This window comes from Otolemur garnettii, unplaced genomic scaffold, assembly GCF_000181295.1.
Source record: "Otolemur garnettii isolate 467f Iridium unplaced genomic scaffold, OtoGar3 scaffold00064, whole genome shotgun sequence".
Lineage (NCBI taxonomy): Eukaryota > Metazoa > Chordata > Mammalia > Primates > Galagidae > Otolemur > Otolemur garnettii.
Genome location: NW_003852459.1, coordinates 10605442 through 10626292, shown reverse-complemented (window position 1 = coordinate 10626292; position 20851 = coordinate 10605442). Strand labels below are relative to the sequence as shown.

Below are 20851 nucleotides of genomic sequence, written 5' to 3'. Positions count from 1 at the left end.
TACCCTGCAAAGCAATGAGCAGAGTGCCTCGAGCACTCAGGAGAAGTCATGATTGCATGAATGAGACAATGGCCCCCACAGAGAAATCCTTAAAAATCTTCTGGGCAAATGGATGTAACCTGCTACCTGTATGTCTGTGTCCGAGACATTCATTCCTCTGTCCTGTCCCTTTTGCTGCTCTCAGAATGTCTACAAAGCTGACCTGGAGTGGCTCCGAGGCATTGGCTGGATGCCTCTGGATTCCGTGGAGCATGTAAGGGTTACTAGGAACCAGGAAATGGTGAATAAGGTACATGAAGGCTGTTGTCCTTTCAATGCCCGCCCTCCTTACCTGCCAGGTGTGGGTAGGTGCACCTGTCTTAATTGTCTCTATTTCTTTGCAGATAAAATATAAGAAAGATGCTCTTGAAAACTATCCTAACTTTACAAGTGTGGTGGATCCTCCGGAGATCGTTTTGGCCAAGATTAACTCCATTAATCAAAGTGATGTAAGTTTGCTTTACATGTGCTGAAGTACTAGCTGGGGAGTTAGTCATCTAACATTGAATGGATTAACTTAACTCTAGATAATCATTTGTAAGAAATTGGGAAGTAGCTCAGTGCCTGTGGCTCAAGTGGCTAAGGTGCTAGCCACATACACCTAAGGTGGCGGGTTTGAATCCCCAGCCCGGGCCCACCAAACAACAATGATGGCTGCAACCAAAAAATGGCCGGGCGTTGTGGCAGGTGCCTGTGGTCCCAGCTACTTGGGAGGCAGAGGCAGGAGACTCACTTGAGCCCAGGAGTTGGAGGTTGATATGAGCTGTGATATCATGGCACTCTACCCAGGGGGGACAGCTTAAGGCTCTGTCTCAAAAAAAAAAAAAAAAAAAGAAGAAAAGAAAAAGAAAAAGAAATTGGGAGGTGGTAAGTTATAATATTTTGAGGGAACAGTGTTTTAAAAGTCACTGGTAAATTGGTGGGTCTGCAAACTAGTATAGCCACGTGAAAAATAGTATGGAGATTCTTCAAAATGCTAAAAATATACCTACCATTTGATCCAGCAATCCCACTACTGGGTATTTACCCGAAGGAAAATCACAGCACAATTCATAATTGCAAAGACATGGAATTAACCTAAGTCCCCACCAATTCATGACTGGATAAATAAAATGTCATATATATTCCACAAAGTACTACTCGGCCATAAAAAGGAATGAAATGATGTCATTTGCAGCAATTTGGATATCACTGGAGTTCATTATCCTAAGTGAAGTATCTCAGGAATGGAAAAAATAATATTATATGTTCTCACTAATAAGTGGGAGCTTAGTGACAGATACACATAGGCACAGGGAGACCTAAAGGCCATTGGAAACTATAGAGGGGAGACCCTGGGTGGGGGTGAGAGATAATCACTTACCTGTTATGTACAGTGGTCACTGTCCTGGTGGCAGGCACATTGAAAGCCCTGAGGCCAGCATTATACAGTGCATCTATGTAACAAAAGCATTTGTACCTCTTAATATTTTGAAATTAAAAAATGAAAAATAAAGGTCACTCACAGGTGGTATACTCTACCAACTTCTAGAAATCTATATTCTTGTGCAAATTAACTAAAATGGACTAAAATTTAACCAGCTGGTTAGTTTTAATCTCTAAATCTAGATAGGTTATTATGTTGCTAGGTAGATTCTATAAGAATTTAAATATACATTTAGTAATAAAATGTTCTGTCTTTTTTTCTTTCCTTAGGTGAAATATAAAGAAACATTTAATAAAGCCAGGGGCAAGTATACATTTTCTCCAGATACACCACACATCTCCCACTCCAAAGACATGGGAAAACTCTACAGCACGGTACGTTCTCTCTCATGTGATAATTACAATTACTTAGTTTCTTGTTTAAAGCGCTTGTCAGTGTTTATATTCTTGGCTGATTTTATGAACAGCTGAACTTAAGAGGCGACCTATTATTTTCATCACATTTAGTCTGTTTATCAGAAGTAGCACATGATTGCTGCCAAACAGCATTTGTTCCGTGGGTATTTGTTGAGCTCCTGTGATGTGCCAGGCACTGGAGGAGGCTCTGAGGGGTGGAAGCCCAGTGAGAGAGGTCAGAGGAACAGACACATAAATAAACAGATAGATAATAATATGTAACAAGTGCTAGAAGGGGTCTGGGTGCTCACAGGCCTGAGGCACCAATAGGGAAAGAGGAGGAAAGGCTGGTCCCTCTTTAGCGATCAGGCGTGAGCATCTCCAGCCACCATGTAAACGACTTGCCCTCCAAACCTCAATTCAGCTAATTTAAAGGAAGATGATGGGGTGTGTGTGCACACGCTCTGGCTTGCATGTCCAATGGGGAGCAGTCTTTGGCAATTCTCTCCCAACATGCAAACTGGTCGTCACTTTTACTGGCACTATAAATGGAATCAACTCTGTTATAAAATGCTTAGAATCTCCCTCACATTACCCTGAAATTTAAAAAAAATCCTGGAATCTGTAGGTTTACTCTGCAATGAACTAAATGACCACCCTGTGCTAGTAGATGTAGTAACTGCTTTAAAGAAAGATTTGAGCCCCGCCTTGAACATACATGTTCTACCCTAATTTTACCAGTTGTTTTAGTAGCATCCGAAAGAAGTTGAACACAAACTTTCACGGACACACCTTTCTTTCTTCTAGATACTGTATAAGGGGGCATGGGAGGGAACCAAAGCCTACGGCTACACCCTGGACGAGCGCTACATTCCCATTGTGGGAGCCAAGCATGCCGACCTGGTGAACAGCGAGGTCAGTCCGGCCTTCTCTCCTTCGTGCGGGAGTCTTTACCGGGGAGCAAGGGGCTGGTTAGAAAACGCCAGTAATTCTCCATGTTGAACCCACTTCACAGCTTAAATACAAAGAGACATACGTGAAGCAGAGAGGTCACTATCTGGCTGGCAAAGTCATCAGTGAGTTCCCTGGTGTGGTTCACTGTCTGGACTTCCAGAAGATGAGGAGTGTGGTAAGCAAACGTTCACGCTGTCACAGGATGTGAGTGCCTGAAGAGTGCTGTTGCATCTGCTGGTTTATCGCTCACCCTTTGGTTCAAGACCAGCTTGGGGAGAGAGCAGTGTGGAGTCATTCCCTGCAGTTTCCCCAGCCTTGGGGACCTGGGGGACCTGGAGGCTATGTGCTTCCTCTCTTCCCCCCTCCACCAGCAAACACACAGTGAGGACTCTGTGTCTGGAAAAGGAGAGGACAACAGAGCACTATGTACCCTGTGATACAGAGGGATGGGGGATTTACAAAGAAGAAGAAGATACGAAAGTATCCCGCTTTAACCCTTAGTCTAGAAGTACCAATCTCTTATCAGAAATAAGGCTCTAGAAGAGATTAAGCAGAATAACTGACATTTTAATTCCTTTCTTGCTTTTGTCTTTCAAAATATTATCCTTTAGTTGAACTACAGAAAAAATTATGAGGACACCAAAGCAAATGTTCATATCCCCAATGATATGATGAATCATGTGCTGGCTAAAAAGTGCCAGTACATCCTCAGTGACCTGGAGTATCGACACTACTTTCACCAGTGGACGTCTCTTCCGGAAGAGCCCAGTGTGATACGTGCCCGGAACGCCCAGGAGATCCTGAGTGATGTATGATGTCCTTTCTGTAGCTCGACTTAGCCACGGACTTCGCCTGTCCTGCCTTCCCCTCCATGCCCCCCACTCTACAGTGGACCCCATAGTCATAAACCCTGCTGCTCTTCAACGCACAGTGACAAAAGTGATTCCTTTTTGGTATAAGAATCACCTCTGAGGCATATGACACATGTTAACTATTTAATCTATTTAACTAGATTTAATCTGTTTAACTAAGACTAAGACTTAGATATCACTCTCCTCTTAAGCATCTTTAGACCAGAGGACTAAAGCCCCTCCAGCTGGTAAGAGGCCCATCCCACGTCCTCTAAGCACTGAGCCCACCCAAGGGCTCATAGGAAATTATCAAAATGCTCAACTGGAAATTCAGAACCTTTCATTGTTCTTTCTCTCTGCAGAATGTCTATAAAGACGATTTGAATTGGTTGAAAGGCATTGGTTGCTATGTCTGGGATACCCCCCAGATCCTCCAGGCCAAGAAGGCATACAATCTCCAGAGTCAGGTGAGCCACCTGGCTGGAAGGACTGACTTTCCAGAGGTCATGGGAACCCATGGTGGTGTCAGTGGGCTGATGGCCAGCTGCCTCTGGGCTCAGGCAGGGAAAGCTGCTGTAACAGTGCATGATCTCACAGAGCCAAAGCTGTCCCCACCATCCCAGGGAGACCTCCCCTCGTGGCCTGCCCTGGTGCTAACCTTCTAAGTATGAGTCTCTCCTGTGGTTTAAGGCAGTGCACATCTATAGCAGAAGTTATCTGGGAGGTGTTTCATAGTGAACTACTCTCAAGCATCTGTACTTGAGATGATCGGGTTAACTTGCAGAGAGTAGGATGCAAAAGCATCCTTTGATGACAGGTAGATAAGTTTTGAAGGGAAAAATAACTTTCTGAGACATTTCCCTGCACCTGGTTCAGCTCTGATGGAGCAGATCTAATGGGATGCTAAAGTCAAGGGCGGCTGTCAGGGGCAGAATACAAGCATGGGAAAGGCAGCAGGTGGAGGGCCAGATCCCACGCCTGGAGAAGAGAAACTTGGTTCTAGCAGCCATCCAGAGCCTGCAGGGCTAAAGAATGACAGTCTGTTCATTAGAATAAAGCAGAAACCCAGAAAGAAAGGCACAAGCAGCTAAAGCTGAAGACAGACCTGTATTTTACCATTTTCGGTGACCTTTTTTTTTTCCTTCACAGTTACAATACATAGCAGAAGGTAAAGAAAATCTGAAAAACTACAATATGGTCACAGATACACCAGTTTACGTGACTGCTCTTCAAAGTGGCATTAATGCCAGCGAGGTGCGTCGTCTTGTAGTTCTCTGCCAGGGACAAGCCATTTCCCGTCGTTCTGTATTCACAACAGGAGTGAATAACCCGTTCTTTTTTGTCTGTAGGTGAAATATAAAGAAAATTATCATCAAATTAAGGACAAGTATACAACAGTTCTGGAAACAGTGGACTATGACAGAACCAAGAACCTGAAGTCTCTTTTTAGCAGTGTGAGTTGAGCCTTTGTCTTCTCATGTAAGAGCCACCTGTTCCCTTCTGGGACATTCAGAGAATAAATGGTAGAGCACCAAAGGTCTTCCCAGGATTTTTTTCCCTCAACCTTCAAATTTCTAGTTTATTTTATAAAATCTGTGTATGTACAAATAAATAGGAGAAGCTTCGAGAGTTGGTAGTGAATGTGTGAGAAGGACATAAACAGAGGAAAACTCGCAACTTGAAGCTAACCAGAATGCATCCCCCCCACCCCCCAGAACCTGTACAAGGAGGCCTGGGACAGAGTGAAAGCCACCAGCTACATCTTGCCACCCAGCACCCTGGCCCTGACACACGCCAAGAACCAGAAGTATCTGCCCAGCCGTGTAAGTCAAACAGCACAACCTTCTCACCCTTCCCGGCCCTCCCCTGCTCTCAGCTCCAAGAATTGTGCAGACCGATTCATACACTGCCCAGAAGTACCCCCAGCGCTCCCATGGGCTAGTCCAGCAAGTAAGGGCCCTATGGTCCAGGGTTTTTCACAAGAATCTTGAACACTTGTAAGAAGGACACGTATATGACCTTTTAGGCTGCCTGTCTGCAGATGACTTAGATGGGTAGTCTCTGTGACAGTCAGAATGAAGATGGGCTGAAGACATAATCTGCCATACAAAGCAGACTTTGGACAAAAATAAGCCAGTGAATATAACTGGTCATTACACCATCCCCAAATAAGTGATTAAATAGTAAATTAGCACAGTGGCTCACAACTGTAATGTCAAAACTTTGGGAGGTGGAGGCGGGAATTCAAGACCAGCCTGAGCAATATACCAAGACCTGTCTCTACAAAAAATAAAAATAAAAATAAAGCAGCCTGACATGGCTGTGCACTCCTCTCGTCCCAGCTATTGAGTAGGTTGAGGCAAGAGGATCACCTGAGCCCAGGAGTTCAAGATTACAGCCAGCTATGTTAGTGCTACTGTACTCCAACCCGGATGACAGGGTGAGACTTTGTCTCTAAAATAAATAAATAGTAAATTATTTTTGTAACAAAGAAATATAAAACTTCTAAAAATCTTTTGAAATTCTACTTTTTTGAAGCATAAATTTTCTTATAGACATAATTGTTAAAAAAGAAAAACAAAAATAAAAACAAGCCCTAAATCATCAGGGCTATTTAAATATAGTAGAAAGTCGTATGATCTCTAACCTTTTATGCCTTTAAGCTTTATGACCTCTGTTCAATGCTCTCAAGTAAAACCTTTGACTGTGAAATTCCCTGTAACCTTCACTATAGTTCTAAGCCTAGTTCCCTTTCAGAACAATTAGAGATTTTACCTCTTAATTGTGAACATTTTATCTAGCACTTTAGATCAGCATTTCTCAAACTTCTTTTGACCTTGACCCTTGATGAGAAGTTTATATTTTATTTATGTGTCAACACACACACATACTTAACACTGCTCACGTTTATGTAAGTTTCTTCTGACTTGTATGTCTCATAAGTTTTGACTGTTGACTGCATAGTAGAGATAGTGTAGTCTGATAATTTTAATTCTATTCTACTCATTAAAATGCTAGTGACCCAATGAATTGATTTAACTGCTCTCTAATGGGCTTAGAGGTGTACACTTTAGAAAAAAATTTCGTAAGACAGTGTATGAAATTACTTAATTTTTACCTAGAGGATAAAGTAAGGTACATGATTTTACCCAGACTCAACTCTACTTAGACAACTGCAAAAAGACTAGTTCAGAGAAGCAAACTGTTCCTATGTAAAGCAAAGGTTTATAGCTAAGATTTACAAAGCCCAGCAGAGGCTTTTTCCTTGAGCCTTAAAGAAAGTAATAGAAGCAGAATTCTTGGCAAATTGTGTTTGAAACAAGGTAGGGCAGAGAGAGATTAATCCTCTAAAAGAAAGATAATAACCTTATTTTAGAAAAAAAAAGATTTTTTTTCACATAAAAGGCACCTTTAAATACTAATGGGTTTCAAGTTGAGAAATAGACCTAAGAACCTGGAGTTTTCTGTACTGGAAAATTCTGGTTAAAATTTTTGGTTAGTCTCCAGTCAATGGGCACTGATAGAATTCTGACACAAATATGTACTCCCAATTCCCTTGTGTTACTGAGATGCCCATCTCTAAGTATGAGAGAATTGTTACTTTATTACGATGTGTTAGGAGACTAATGTTAGTCTCTGCCTTATCACCTAGTTCATATGATCATGGAGTGTTAATTAACAGGCAACATGGCTTAAGAACTAAAAGTCTTCCCACAGAAATGGGTTGTTCTATAGTTTGTGAAGCCCTAGAAGGAACTAAAATTCAAGTATTGTGTCTCGTAAGCATCACCCTTTTCAGTTATTAGAAACAAAGAGCTTCCCAAGCAGAGTTTTAATCTTTCACTTACAGTAGTAATAAAAACAAAGCTGTTATTGCAAAAGAGATTATTTTAAAATTGTATAATCTCTAAAATGAGTTGCTTGTAGTGCAGTAAAAGTACTAGTATTGATATAGGCGTTTCAAAACAGTACCTAAAATCTTAAAGTGCTCTGTGGTTTCAAAGTATTTTTGGATACAGCCAGGTTTGAGGAAGCCTCCCCCTAACCCTGTGGCAGGTGCTATCCCTAAATCTCTCTGTAGAGCTGAGGACATGAGCTCAGAGAAGTGGTGTCCCCAGCTGGCTGTATTTCAGAGTCAGGTTTTTCCTATACTCTTATGCTCTTGTAACACTATAAATCCACTGTTTCTTCCTTTCTTCGTCTTCTCTATAGGTCAAATATCGGGAAGAATATGAGAAGTTCAAAGCTCTTTATACTTTACCAAGAAGTGTTGAAGATGACCCGAACACGGCACGGTGCCTCCGAGTTGGCAAACTCAACATTGACGTGAGTACAGTCGTATGTCGCTCAATGACAAGGGTGCATTCTGAGAAACGTGTCAGTTAGCAATTTTGTCCCTGTGGGAACGTCATAGAATGGGCTTACACAAACCTGCAGGGTGGCGCCTACCACACAGGCTATAGGCCTGCATGGCCTGTTACTGTACTGAATGCTGCCGGCAACTGTAACACATTGGTAAGTGTTTGTGCATTTAAACGTATCTAAGCAAAGAGAAGGTACAGTAAAAATATAGCATTAAAATAATATGGGGAGTAGGTCCAGTGACTCATGTCTAAAAATTTAGCATTTTGGGAGGCCAAGGCCTGAGGATTGCTTGAGGTCAGGAGTTCCAGACCAGCCTGAGCAACATAGAGAGACCCTGTCTCTTTAAAAAAAAAAAATAAAAATTAGCAAAGCATAGCGGCATGCACCTGTTGTCCCAGCTAAGGCAGGAGGGTCATGTGAGCCCAGTAGTTTGAGGTGGCTGTGAAATATGATGCCACTGCACTCCATTGCTGGCAATAGAACAAGATTCTATCTCAAACAACAGCAACAACAATAATAATCCTATGGGAACCCTGTGATATATGTGATCCGTCATTGATCAAAATGTATGTGGCACATGATTGTAATTCCAAAGGCCTTTCTTCAAATAGAAACAAAAAATAGACAGGTGTCATAAATCACAACATTTTCTATTAAACAATGCATATTGTATTCGTTATGCATATGTAAAGAAACTAGGCATTATTTCAGCCCATGCTGCTTTTTAAAAATAATTTTTCCTGATAGTAATCTGTAGAAAGTATCAGAAAAATGCCATTCCCCAGCCTGCCATCAGCCACTTGCTATGAGGCAGTCACCCTGACTTCTCAGGTCTTATCGTGATGCTTTGGCACAATTTCCTGTATAACCAATGTGCAATTTTAACTTTGCAGCGCCTATACAGATCGGTGTATGAAAAGAACAAGATGAAAATCAACATTGTGCCGGACATGGTAGAGCTGGTTACTGCCAAGGATACTCAGAAGAAAGTCAGCGAGGTGGATTACCGGCTGCACCTCCACGAATGGATCTGCCACCCCGACTTGAAAGTGAACAGTCATGTCAGGAAAGTCACGGACCAGATCAGTGATGTAAGCATATAGTCTAGGACCGGATCAGTGATATAAGCGTATAGCTGGGACCAGATCAGTGATGCAACCCCATAGTCTAGGATCAGATCAGTGATGTAAGCCCACAGTCTAGGATCAGATCAGCGATGTAAGCCCACAGTCTAGGATCAGATCAGCGATGTAAGCCTAAGGTCTAGGTCTAGGGTCAGATCAGTGATGTAACCCCACCGTCTAGGATCAGATCAGCGATGTAACCCCACAGTCTAGGATCAGATCAGCGATGTAAGCCCACAGTCCAGGGTCAGATCAGCGATGTAAGCCCACAGTCCAGGGTCAGATCAGCGATGTAAGCCCACAGTCTAGGGTCAGATCAGCGATGTAACCCCACAGTCTAGGGTCAGATCAGCGATGTAACCCCGCAGTCTAGGGTCAGATCAGCGATGTAACCCCGCAGTCTAGGATCAGATCAGCAATGTAAGTGCATAGTCTATGACTGGCCCTCGCCCTACACACCCACCCAGAAGGACTGCAGACTCACCTGTGTCCTCACCTGAGCCTTTTCTCACTAACCCTTTTCTTTACATCCCCAGGTCTAACTTGGCTTCAGAGCTGTCCCTAGAAGCAGGGCACTCTGCCCATGTTTCCAAGGGACCCTCAGCCTCTTTGCATGATGCCTTTTTCTTTTAAATCACAAAATTATCTGGGGTTTAGAGTGTGCCTATGTTTTTAGTGTTATAGTCAAATTTTATTTTCTGATGCCCTCTGTCAAATCCCCCTAGATTGTGTACAAGGATGACCTCAACTGGCTGAAAGGCATTGGTTGCTTTGTTTGGGACACTCCTGAAATTCTCCATGCCAAACACGCTTACGATCTACGCAATGATGTGAGTCAGTCTTGTTCTGTTTGGGTTTTTAGTGTATTTCTATCTCTATGTGGCCTAGAGTCAATGGGAGAATTTGTAAAACAGAGACACCATCACGGGCCAGCTGTGGATTAAGGCGTGTTGATGGTGGCTGAGCTTGGAGAAGGGTGTCAGGAGCAGAGCAGCCATTTCTCAGAAACGCTGTGGCATCCCTGTTTCACAGGGCAGTCCAGCTGTGCCATGGTCCTCCTGGAGAAGGGACTCTGGGTCTTTCTCCACCTTTTGGACTATTTGGGTTATATTAATGAGCACACAATTCTCATTGTAGGGAAATGTCATATGTGTATAGTCATTTGTTTGTGATGTTATAGATGGGATCTATTTATTTTATTTTATTTTTTTCAGTTTTTGGCCGGGGCTGGGTTTGAACCTGTCACCTCCAGTATATGGGGCCAGTGCCCTACTCCTTGAGCCAAAGGCACCACCCTAGATGGGATCTATTTATAAAGAAGCGTTTTGCCAAGAAAATTAAATACTGTGATAAAGATTTCTGTAATAAAGCTTAAACTTTCCTAGAAGCGTAGTTGTCAAGATTCCTAGAAGACTCTAGAAGCCCTGTATACACATTGGTTGCACTGATGATTTTAAAATTCAAATGCATCTTGATCTGTAGGATAAGTGCTGATGAATGAAAATCTCCTGAGTTAAAAACAGCCAAATTCTCTGGGAACCAGCAGGTTCTAGGGTGATGACTAGTCTGACACACTTGTTTTCTTCCTCTCGGCAGATCAAGTACAAAGCTCAAGGGCTGAAAACAAGGAATGACTACAAGCTGGTCACTGACACACCAGTCTATGTTCAGGCTGTCAAAAGCGGGAAACAGCTAAGTGATGTAAGTGCTAGTGGGGTGCTTACCGTGGATGGTGGTAAAGACGGGACCACACGCAAACAGAAGTGACACAAACCACAGACAGTGCAGGGCCAGCCCTTTTCTAACTGGGAAACCACGGTTGGCGCCTTGGAAGGCAATGAAGATGCTGGTTTCATTTTCCGAAATTTGATGTGTTCAGTCCGTTCACTGACTGTAAGTGATCTGCTCCCAAGTTGCTATTTGTAGCCCTGTGTGGTGAGCAACAGTTTATTTCCCACTGTCTAGGCCTTCTAACAAATACAAGCTGACTATGTGGTAGACTAAGAAGCAAGCAGGCTCAGAATTTAGAGATGTGGGTTAGAGTCCCACATCCGTGAGGCCGTGAAGAGCAGTTACCCTGCTGGGCCTCAGTGTCCTGGGGTGTGAAACAGGAGAGTCACGTGAAGCGCCCGCTGTAACTGACAGGCGGGCAGAGCAGGCACAACACTGCTTTCAACACCCCCACAGGTGGATGAGAAAATGCCAGCTGTGAGTTCAAAGCTTGACACGTGTGATTCTGGAAAGCCCAGTGGTAAAATGTCCACCCTTCCTTTTCTTGTGCCTGAGATGTCTCTTCCACTCACTTCTCGGTGTGGGTGTCCACACCCCAGCTCTGATCAGATAGAGTAGTCTAGGCAAAGGGAAGCAGCCGACCCTCATTGTTCTTTAAAGAAGGACTTGGGTCTCTATTCACTTTGCTTCTAACAATGATGCTGTGCCTGGAGTCACCTCACTCTGCTTCTCTCTGCACCAGGTCGTCTACCACCATGACTACGTGCACAGTGTCAGGGGCAAAGTGGCCCCAACTACGAAAACCGTGGATCTGAACCGGGCCCTGCATGCGTACAAGCTCCAGAGTGAGGTGAGCAGTGAGAACTCGGCAGAAATCCCACCTGGCAGCCTCTCTGGAGGCGTCTTTGGCTTGGGCATCCCCTTGACTTGAACTTGTAAAGCATAAATGCTGTTTCAGTCACATAAATGGAAAAAAACAAAAACAAAAATAGGGAGGTCATAGCCTGTCTTCCTTCCTGGCTGGCAAAATCCTTCTATAGAATAATCAAACAAACAACAAATAGGTCTCGGGTGGGGCAATATTTGTAAGTTACAAAGAAGAGGGCCCCTATGCCTTCCCTGCTTTCAAAAAGCTTAAAATCACGATGACAAAGACAAGGCATTTGGTCATAAATAGCAACTAACAATGAAAGCTAAAGCTCGAGATTACTGTCGGAATTCAGAAGAGAAAGGACCTAGACCCTGCTCACATATTTATTTTATTTTATTTATTTATTTCGTTTTTGTTTTTATTGAATCCTAACTGTGTCCATTGATGCATTTATGGGGTTCAGTGTCCTGAGTTGATATACAATGTGAAATGCTTACATTGAACTGATCAACACATCCATTACAAGTATACTCTTTTCTTAATAGTTTTGAAATGTACCATTGCATCATGCACATTAGGTGAGGTCCCCCCAAATACCCTCCCTCCTCCGGCCTCCTCCTACCCTCTCTTCTCTTTCCTCTTCCCTTCTATTTTCTGGACTATAGTTATGTTTTTCCATCCGTATGAATGTGTAGGTGATTGTATATCGATGTCATAGTAGTATCGCCACTGGCGTATTTAATCTCCCTATTTTATGTTAGTCAGTGGTGTTGCTTTGGTCTCGATCTTTATTGCTATTTTCCACCTTAAATGTTAAAGATTAATTGGTTTTGAATATATACACATAAGCCTTAGTCCTGTAACCCCTGAGAGACAGAGTATTTAAGGTCACAGACAGAAACTCCCGCAGGAATATGTGCAGTTCTATGTCAAGACACTGTGTTTGGGAGGGGGGGAGGGAAGGAGGAAGGTAACACAAAGATGTGCCCAGTAACTGTGACTGTCTCAGGGACCAGTGATGGCTTGAGAAGGCATCGTCACTGAGAGGGGGTCAGCAACAGAGGAGGCCCTTGGCTGCCTGTCTTCTCTGCGTTTCCCAAATTCTTGCTAGATGTCATGCAGTCAGCAGGGCAAATGTTCTAACGTAGAGGAATTACCTTCCATACACCATTTCCCTTACTGTTCTCTTTCTCCAAAACCATAAAGAGTAATCTGGCTCTTAGAGTTTATTTAATTTCTCCCTGAAACCAATTCAACGCGCATAAGTAGATTAAATATCTAACCCAGAACTTAACACGAGCTGTGTGTGATCTGTTGAGCTCAGATCAGTCCTTTGATGCCAGGTGTCACTGAACCCGCTCTTCTTCATTCTGGCAGAATCTATACAAAACCGGCCTGCGCTTTCTGCCCACGGGGTACAGGCTTCCAGGTGATACTCCTCACTTCAAACACTTGAAGAACACCCGATACATGAGCAGTTATGTGAGTGGTATCCTCCTCATTGAGACGGGGGTGAAGGTGGGGTGGGAGGAAACTGGTGTTGATGAATGCCCCAGTGATGCCCTAAAGGTTCGACATGATCTAACAGTGGGAGGAGGCGGGGGACACAGCACACTGTTCAGGGGTGCTGTGTAATTGGCCACTCCTGTAATTTGGTAGTGCCCGGGTAGCCCATGGGTTAGGATGGGATGTTGGTGGGAGCATGAGGGCCATGCCCACCGTGACCCTCCACTTCCAGTACCATACCTAGCACAGAAGCACCCTGAACCATCCCAAGCCACGTATTGGAAATGCAGCTTGGCACACACACTAATGATGTGCGGTGATAGCACTGACTTCCTTCTGCTGCATTTCACAGCAGAAGACGGAACATCACATCATTCCTTTGAAAATTCTTGCCCAGCTGTGGCTTCCCTACACATCCTCTGTGCTCCGTGTGTAGAAAGCTAGTGGGTAGATAGACTCTTATCACCTACAGCTTGCCCAAGTGTTGGCTCTGGTACTACCCTTCTCTCTACTTTTTAAAAGTACCAGATTGAGACTTGCTGCATTTACCCCATGGGCAAAACATAGAGAAGTTTTGGGCATCCTAGTGACCCTGGCCTTCGGACCACAGCCAGCCATTGGGTGAAGAATAAGCTTCCCTTCCATGCTATTCTTCAGGGTCCTGGGCATCTAACCTGCTGGCCAGAAAGGGTCCAATAGTCTGTGGCCCAGTGATATGCTTTCAAAGCAGACAGTCATGGATTTAATAATCAAACATGTCATTCTTTAATCAGGCCACAAAGCCGTTCGTCAGTCTTAAATATATTCTCTTGTTCCTTCATTGCATTTCTGATTTCCTAGCCACATTGGAACTAAAAATAATAGAGGTTTTTCTTGCATTTTGCATAACCTTCTACAAACAGATTTGACGTAGGCAAGGTTATTTTATTCCTTTCTGGACCTGGTTTTATTATCCAACAAATAATTTTCAAGGCTTGGGTTAATAATTGAAATTATTAATAAAAAATGCATAATAATAACAATCGAATAACAACAGAATAACAATTGAAATTTTGTGAATGACTTCTCCTTATGCTTAACGCTTATAGAGCAATGTTCAGGTGAAGGTAGCATCTGTTTTCTATTTGCTCTTCGTTTACCCACCACTGATCTCACTCTGACTTTGTTTTTGCAGTTCAAGTACAAAGAAGTCTATGAACACATCAAGGCAAATGGGTATACACTTGGCCCCAAAGATGTTCCATTTGTCCATGTCCGGAGAGTCAACAATGTCACCAGCGAGGTACCATGAATGCTCATTCTCTGGGGGACATAATGAGTTTCAAAGACCACAGCTTTGTTTGAATCAGATTAAGAATTAATTAAACTTTAGCTGTGAATTTATACATCAGCAAGGAGGAAGAGGGTCTTTTTTGTCCCCTTTTGATATTCGTATCCCTTGGCAGTGTTTTTCTGGGTTTGGTAATGCCACAGCAGAGACTCCGTTCCATACATTAGGGTACAAAAATCTTCTAGAGAACATTTTGACATTTGTATTCAAAAATCGTTAATAAGTTTGCATTTCAGTCTGACTCATGACCCTCGGTTTGTACGTTAACTTTGTGCTGTACGCATGATCCACTCTGCAACCATTTGATAGAGAGTGGAAGCCTTTGTGCTCAGAGCTATTCACCTAAATGAAATACGTGTCAGTTTATGTTTCCCTAATTTCAATCATTTTCTATATTCGTATTTCCTCTCCTGGTTCGTCCTGTAAAATATTTGATTGTTGTATACTCGATAGATGCCCTCATCGCCCTCTACTAAACCCTGAATCATTTTTCCTCCACTGTAGAGACTCTATCGAGAATTGTACCACAAACTGAAAGACAAGATTCATACAACTCCCGACACGCCTGAAATCCGCCAAGTCAAGAAGACACAAGAGGCTGTCAGTGAGGTGGGTATGCTCCTAGGAGGGGCAGGCATGGCGCTTGGGAGTGGGGAAGGTCACTCACTGATCTTTAACGTGTGCGTCTCGGTACTTTCTCCTTCAGTTGATCTACAAATCAGACTTCTTCAAGATGCAGGGCCACCTGATCTCCCTGCCGTACACACCCCAGGTGCTCCACTGCCGCTACGTGGGAGACATCACCAGTGACGTAAGCACCTCGGCCCCCCCACCCCTTTCCAGAGGGGGTCTTAGCAAGAGGCCGGTTTGTTTTCAGTGTTTAAAACAACCGGTGATCCTTGAGCAGCCTTTCCCACTGAGAACTTCTGAACTAAGTGGACAGCTCAGAGGTGAGGGTAGTGTAGGAGTTGGATGGACTCCACAGTTCTCCAGCTGAGGAAACAGTCATGAGACGACAGCTCAGGAAAGACAAGAGTTGCCACCATTTTCCATCATTCAGAGTCCGCCATCATCCTACATTCCGCGCCCAGTCATTCCACCTCCTCACTGCCAGAGGAGCGAGTAGCATCTGGCCCAGCTCAAGTTCAGCATTTTCCTCTCACTCCTCCTTCTTCCACCCCCTTTAGCAATTTCCTGCTTCCATTTTTAAAACTTTTCCTTGTATCTTTCCTCTTCCAAAAAGGCCAGTCCATTCTCTCTGTGTTTTTTCCCCATCACTGTGATAATAACAAATGAATACCAGTGTTCTCTCCTCAGCTCTGGATTAGAAGCTGAAATGAATAAAAGTCCATGACTTACTGGAGTGAAGTAAACTAAGGGTGCAGGGTGGACGTGTTGGACCAAACCCGAAGACAGATTCGTTAAGGAGTGTCACTGCTGTCTTTCATCTTCCTGACTTACATTTGCTCGTGAGCAGCTGTGTTTCTCTGTGTGCCCCACAGATTAAATACAAAGAGGACCTGCAGATCCTGAGAGGGCTTGGCTGCTTCCTGTATGACACTCCTGACATGGTTCGCTCCCGGCACCTGCGCAAACTCTGGGTGAGTTTGCACCTTCACCACATGGACTTACCCCCGCACAGGGCCTCCATCCCAGGCCTCCAGGGGCGGGGCAGAAAGAATCTTAGCCTGCAATTACTTTTAAAAGGAAATTTACCATTAACCCTCTTGAGTAGGTCACAGCCTACTTAGGATGGTCTGTGCCTGCTGTAAACAGTGGTGAGCTTAACTGATAATTGTTTTTGTTTCTGCCTAGGAAGATACCTGGGACATATGAAGGACCCATGCCCATGTCCTTGCATGCACTAGCCATTTGAAAGACAGCGTATCTTGCAATTGCTTAAATGATTAATCAACTTGTATCTTTGTTTTTGTTTAAGTCTAATTACCTGTACACTGATAAGGCAAGGAAAATGCGAGACAAATACAAGGTGGTGCTTGACACCCCAGAATACAGGAAAGTGCAGGAACTGAAGACACACCTGAGTGAGGTAAGGATGGCTGACTTGTCCCTACACTCAATCCAACTGACCAGCAGGAACTGAGTTACTTGAAAAGTCTGTAGTTCCTCTAGCGATCGTTCTCAGGTGACTACAGCTGGTGAGAGATTTCCCCTCTGGCCTTAACTGTGGATAATACTTGGCCTCAGTTTACTTATTTGTTCCCTTTTGGTAAGATGAGGATATTGATATGTGCTCTTCTTATAAGTAGGGCTGATGAAAGGTTTTATATGATTTTATAGATTAGAAAGCCTTTTTATCTTTCTCTCTTGTTGTAGTTTGAACTGAACTTATTCAAGATTTTTCTTTCTCTTGAATCCCTGGCCCCAGGAACCTATCACGGTAGAGCCATTTGCAAAGTCTTCAGTAGCTCAGTAATCCCAAACTGGCTTTCATTTCCATCTGCCTGCCTGGCAGGCACTGAGGCTCCTGGTAGAGTACAGTCATTTGTGTTTGGATCTGATCCTCTACCTAGACCATCAGTTCCTTGAGGATCAACCCCCATGTTATTTACATATGGGTCCCGTAGTGTCTTGGCCATGACAGGTGCCTAAGTCTGCCAATGACTAAAGGTAAGCGCACCCCGCACGTGTAAGTGGTTTTCTCACGGGTTGGCTTTCCCTTCTCCTTCGGCCATCAGTCTGTATTGCGGCTTCAGCAAGCTGAGTGTGGCTGCAGGCCATCTTGCCATTCTGAATTGATTGAATAGTCATTGATGAAGACCTTGATGCTCTTCGACTTAAAGATGCCCTGGCAGACCCAGAACTGCCCTCAGTGGAGAGGACATGTAGCTTCCCGAGTTCCTAGTGAGCCAGAGCCAGAGGATGAGTAATTTTCCAGCTCTGGCAAACACCACACTGATCCTACTTGCTTTCCTGCAAGCATCCCTGTGTCATTTCAAACCAGTGCTTGCACTCAGGAACACTCCTGTCCTTTGTATCCCGGTGAGGTTGTTCTTCCTCACTCTGAGTATGAAAGTCGCCTGTGGAATATTTAAAACCACCCCTGAGAGGGCTCTGACCTCCAGTTCCATCCCAGACTCGGAGTCTCTGTGTTTGGGCACCTGTGAACTTTTAGATGCTCCATGGAGATGCCCGTGTTGAAAACCACTGTATCAAATCTCTCCTCAGCCACCAAACAATAAAAAATTGATTTGGTAATGTACAGTGCTTCAGAATAGAGACAGCTCTGAAATACCTTTACTTCTCTTGGCTTTCTGGGTTCAGAATTATCTAAAACTTTGGTTTCTCCTCTTCCCAATTCCCAGCGGGATTTTGGGCATGTTTGATCAGCACTGGGGAAGCAGAATAGATATTTTTCAGGAGTGTAGTTTCTGTCACGTTTGCCTCTTTGTAAGAATGACTGGGCTGATCAAATGCTGACCCAAACCACTCCCCTGAATTCAGAAAAGCTGAGGTAGGGCCTACAAATCTATTTTTGATAAAGACCTTTAGGGGTTTTAGTATCAAGAAAATCTGGGAAACACTGACTTAATTAAAAGTTTGATAGCCAAAAGAAATTCAGGGTATTGACTTTGGGGTTGCCTTTCAATTGCAGACTCTTGACATGTATACATTTGTAGTATTAGGAAGCAGGAACATTGTCCCAAAAAGCATAAACAATGAGTACCTGGGCTCAGGGGGAAAATAATATAAAGAGAATTATTGAAATGTCAAGGGAGAGTGCAGGGCATTGGTGGGTGAGTGGAGGAGCTACTGGGAGGCTGAGGTTGAGTTCAGAGGTTCAAGTAAAGTCTTGGTGATGCAGTGAGATCCTGTCTCTAAAAAAGTAAAAAATAAACAAATAAAGGAAAAATAAAAATAAATGGTTTGGGAGAGTCAGGTTTTAGTCCTAGATTTATTTCTGATTAGCTATGTGACCTTATATAATCCACAACTTTGGTACCCCAATTTACTAGAGAATTTAATTAGATGATTATTTGGGCTCCTTTTAGCCATAAAATTCTATGAGTTTGTTGATTACTTAAAATTTAACCTGGAAGAAGCATTAAATTTGCATTTACTTTATCTCCTTCCTTTCAATAGTAATGCACCCCACACACATACAAAATCCCCAAACATATGAGCTATCTTTTGCTTTAACTCGTATATAAGTTGGATCTTAAAAAATTGACATATACATATATACATATATAACATTTACTTCTTACATTGTAATTGTTCAACTGGTACATGTGATAAAAATTTATTTGGTATCCATTTATTCTTTCTAGCTTATCTGATTATATTAAATTCCTTCAGCATTTATTAGGGGGATACTATTTTTCAGGCCCTTTGCCTAAACTCTAGGTGATGACAGGGTCATAGAGCTGAGCTGCTGGGTCCCCAATCTGGGAGAAGAAACAGACATTAATGTGATAAATAGTATTTTACAGAAATAATCAAGACAGCCTAGATTCTAGAAGTTTCCCTAAGTGAATAAGAGAGAGAATATTCTAGGCAGGAAGAATGGTATGTGAAAATGGCTATCATGAGTTCTGGGAACTGGGCATAGTTTAAATTATACACGGAGGGCATTGAAGAATGCTGGGAAATGAAGCTACAGACATGGGTGGGGCCAGGTTGTGAAGACTCGTGGAACTTTTCAGTTATATCACTGATCTTGGGCTTTATGAAAAATCATTCAAGAATTATTTCTAAGTGGGATAGACCTGAATGTTGAGCAAAGCTGTGTCTCAGACTTGTGAAAGATGGGTAAGCCAGGTAGAGTAGCTAGTCGAGGAAATGAGAAGGTGATCTAGGAGTGCTTAAGGATATGTAGGAAATAAACAAGATGGTAGTCTGAAGGTGGTGGTGGGGAAGGAATAGAAGAATAGATTTCAGGAACACCACACTGTTAGGAGCTGAGGATTCATAGCCACTTTAATGTGGGAATGGGGGAAGCATCTACAATGATTGCCCAAGTGTACAGCTTGGGTAACTGGGAGATCAAGGAGTCAGCAAAACAGATAAAATGGGACAGGAAGCAGATTTGGGCTGGAGATGGGGGTAATATAAAGAATTCTACAGACGGGGGTAACATAAAGAATTCTACGTTGAACATGATAAATCACCTACATCCAGAAAGTTGTGGAAAATTTGGGTCTGGAGCTCAGGTGAAACGCTGGATATGTAGATTTGAAAGGCATGGATCTCAAAGTGATGGCTGAGGCCCCACGAGCAGATGAGGACACCTGAGGAAAACATGCAGGGTGAAACTCAGCTCCGGCGGACAGCGGTCTTTGGTGAGGGCAGAACCACAGAGGGAGGCTGAGGAGGAATGCGAGGAGGAATGCCTAGAAGCACGGGAGGCACCCAGTGGAGAATGGGAAATGGAAGCCAGAGAAGGGAGTTTGGGGGAATGGAACTCTGAACGGATCAGTTTGCTAAAGAGAAGTGTTCTTATTGTGTTTGGCAATCAGATTTTTTTAGTAGTCTCAATGAGATTTCACTGATGTGGTCGGCTGGGGTCCAAACTATGGTCTCAAGAAATTAACCCAAAGAGAAGAAATGAAGAAATAAATACACAGGCAGCTTAGAGAGAAAGAAAGCAAGGAGGACTTAGGCTAGAGCAGTGGTTCTCAACCTTCCTAATGCCACGGTGTATTTTCACTGTTACAAAGGGATCGTGACCCACAGGTTGAGAACCTCTGGGCAAGAGGTTAAAAACGGTTTAAGGAAGGGAGAGACTTGGGTCTGTTTGCAGGTGAGAGGGCTGGCAAACAGAGAGAGGGCTGGAAAAAGGGAAAGGCTGAAGGTATAGAGGGGAAGGGGGTAATTGGCAAGGCAGGGCTCTAAAAGGGACAACTAAGAATGAGACCAATAATAGAGCAGGAGGAGACTTGGATTCTGGACAGGCTAGAGAATGTCTCTTGTTTTGCTTCAAGGGAACCAAAATGAGGAGAGCTCAGAGGGTAAATTTTAAAAAGATTGGCTTATTGGGAAGAAATTGAGGTTGTCGTATGGGAGGGGGCTGCCTTTTCTATGAGTAAGCAGTGGGCATCTGCAGAGAACGTAACATGTCAATAATGCAGAAATGAAGCGGATGCTTGCTTTATGTCTAGCTGGTGTACAGAGCTGCGGGCAAGAAGCAGAAGTCAATTTTCACCTCTGTTCCTGAGACTCCTGATACTTTAAGAGCCAAGCGAGGGCAGAAGCTTCAGAGTCAGGTAAGCTCATTTGTTAACAAAAGTGTATAAAC

The 20851-nt window shown here is 43.5% G+C and overlaps 1 protein-coding gene across 2 annotated transcripts in view; it reads left to right on the top strand.

The window, feature by feature from the left end:
- Positions 1 to 20851, top strand: part of NEB (nebulin) — a 212936-nt gene that overhangs the window by 138806 nt on the left and 53279 nt on the right. For both annotated transcript variants that reach the window (XM_003793019.1, XM_012807124.1), the window contains exons 87-108: positions 185 to 289; positions 384 to 488; positions 1735 to 1839; positions 2668 to 2775; positions 2876 to 2989; positions 3426 to 3623; positions 4028 to 4132; positions 4815 to 4919; positions 5015 to 5119; positions 5381 to 5488; positions 7878 to 7991; positions 8924 to 9121; positions 9880 to 9984; positions 10751 to 10855; positions 11628 to 11735; positions 13134 to 13238; positions 14437 to 14544; positions 15097 to 15201; positions 15299 to 15403; positions 16095 to 16193; positions 16532 to 16642; positions 20715 to 20819. In XM_003793019.1, the coding sequence (XP_003793067.1) occupies positions 185 to 289; positions 384 to 488; positions 1735 to 1839; positions 2668 to 2775; positions 2876 to 2989; positions 3426 to 3623; positions 4028 to 4132; positions 4815 to 4919; positions 5015 to 5119; positions 5381 to 5488; positions 7878 to 7991; positions 8924 to 9121; positions 9880 to 9984; positions 10751 to 10855; positions 11628 to 11735; positions 13134 to 13238; positions 14437 to 14544; positions 15097 to 15201; positions 15299 to 15403; positions 16095 to 16193; positions 16532 to 16642; positions 20715 to 20819 (2526 nt within the window). The remainder of the gene's footprint in view (positions 1 to 184; positions 290 to 383; positions 489 to 1734; positions 1840 to 2667; positions 2776 to 2875; positions 2990 to 3425; positions 3624 to 4027; positions 4133 to 4814; positions 4920 to 5014; positions 5120 to 5380; positions 5489 to 7877; positions 7992 to 8923; positions 9122 to 9879; positions 9985 to 10750; positions 10856 to 11627; positions 11736 to 13133; positions 13239 to 14436; positions 14545 to 15096; positions 15202 to 15298; positions 15404 to 16094; positions 16194 to 16531; positions 16643 to 20714; positions 20820 to 20851) is intronic.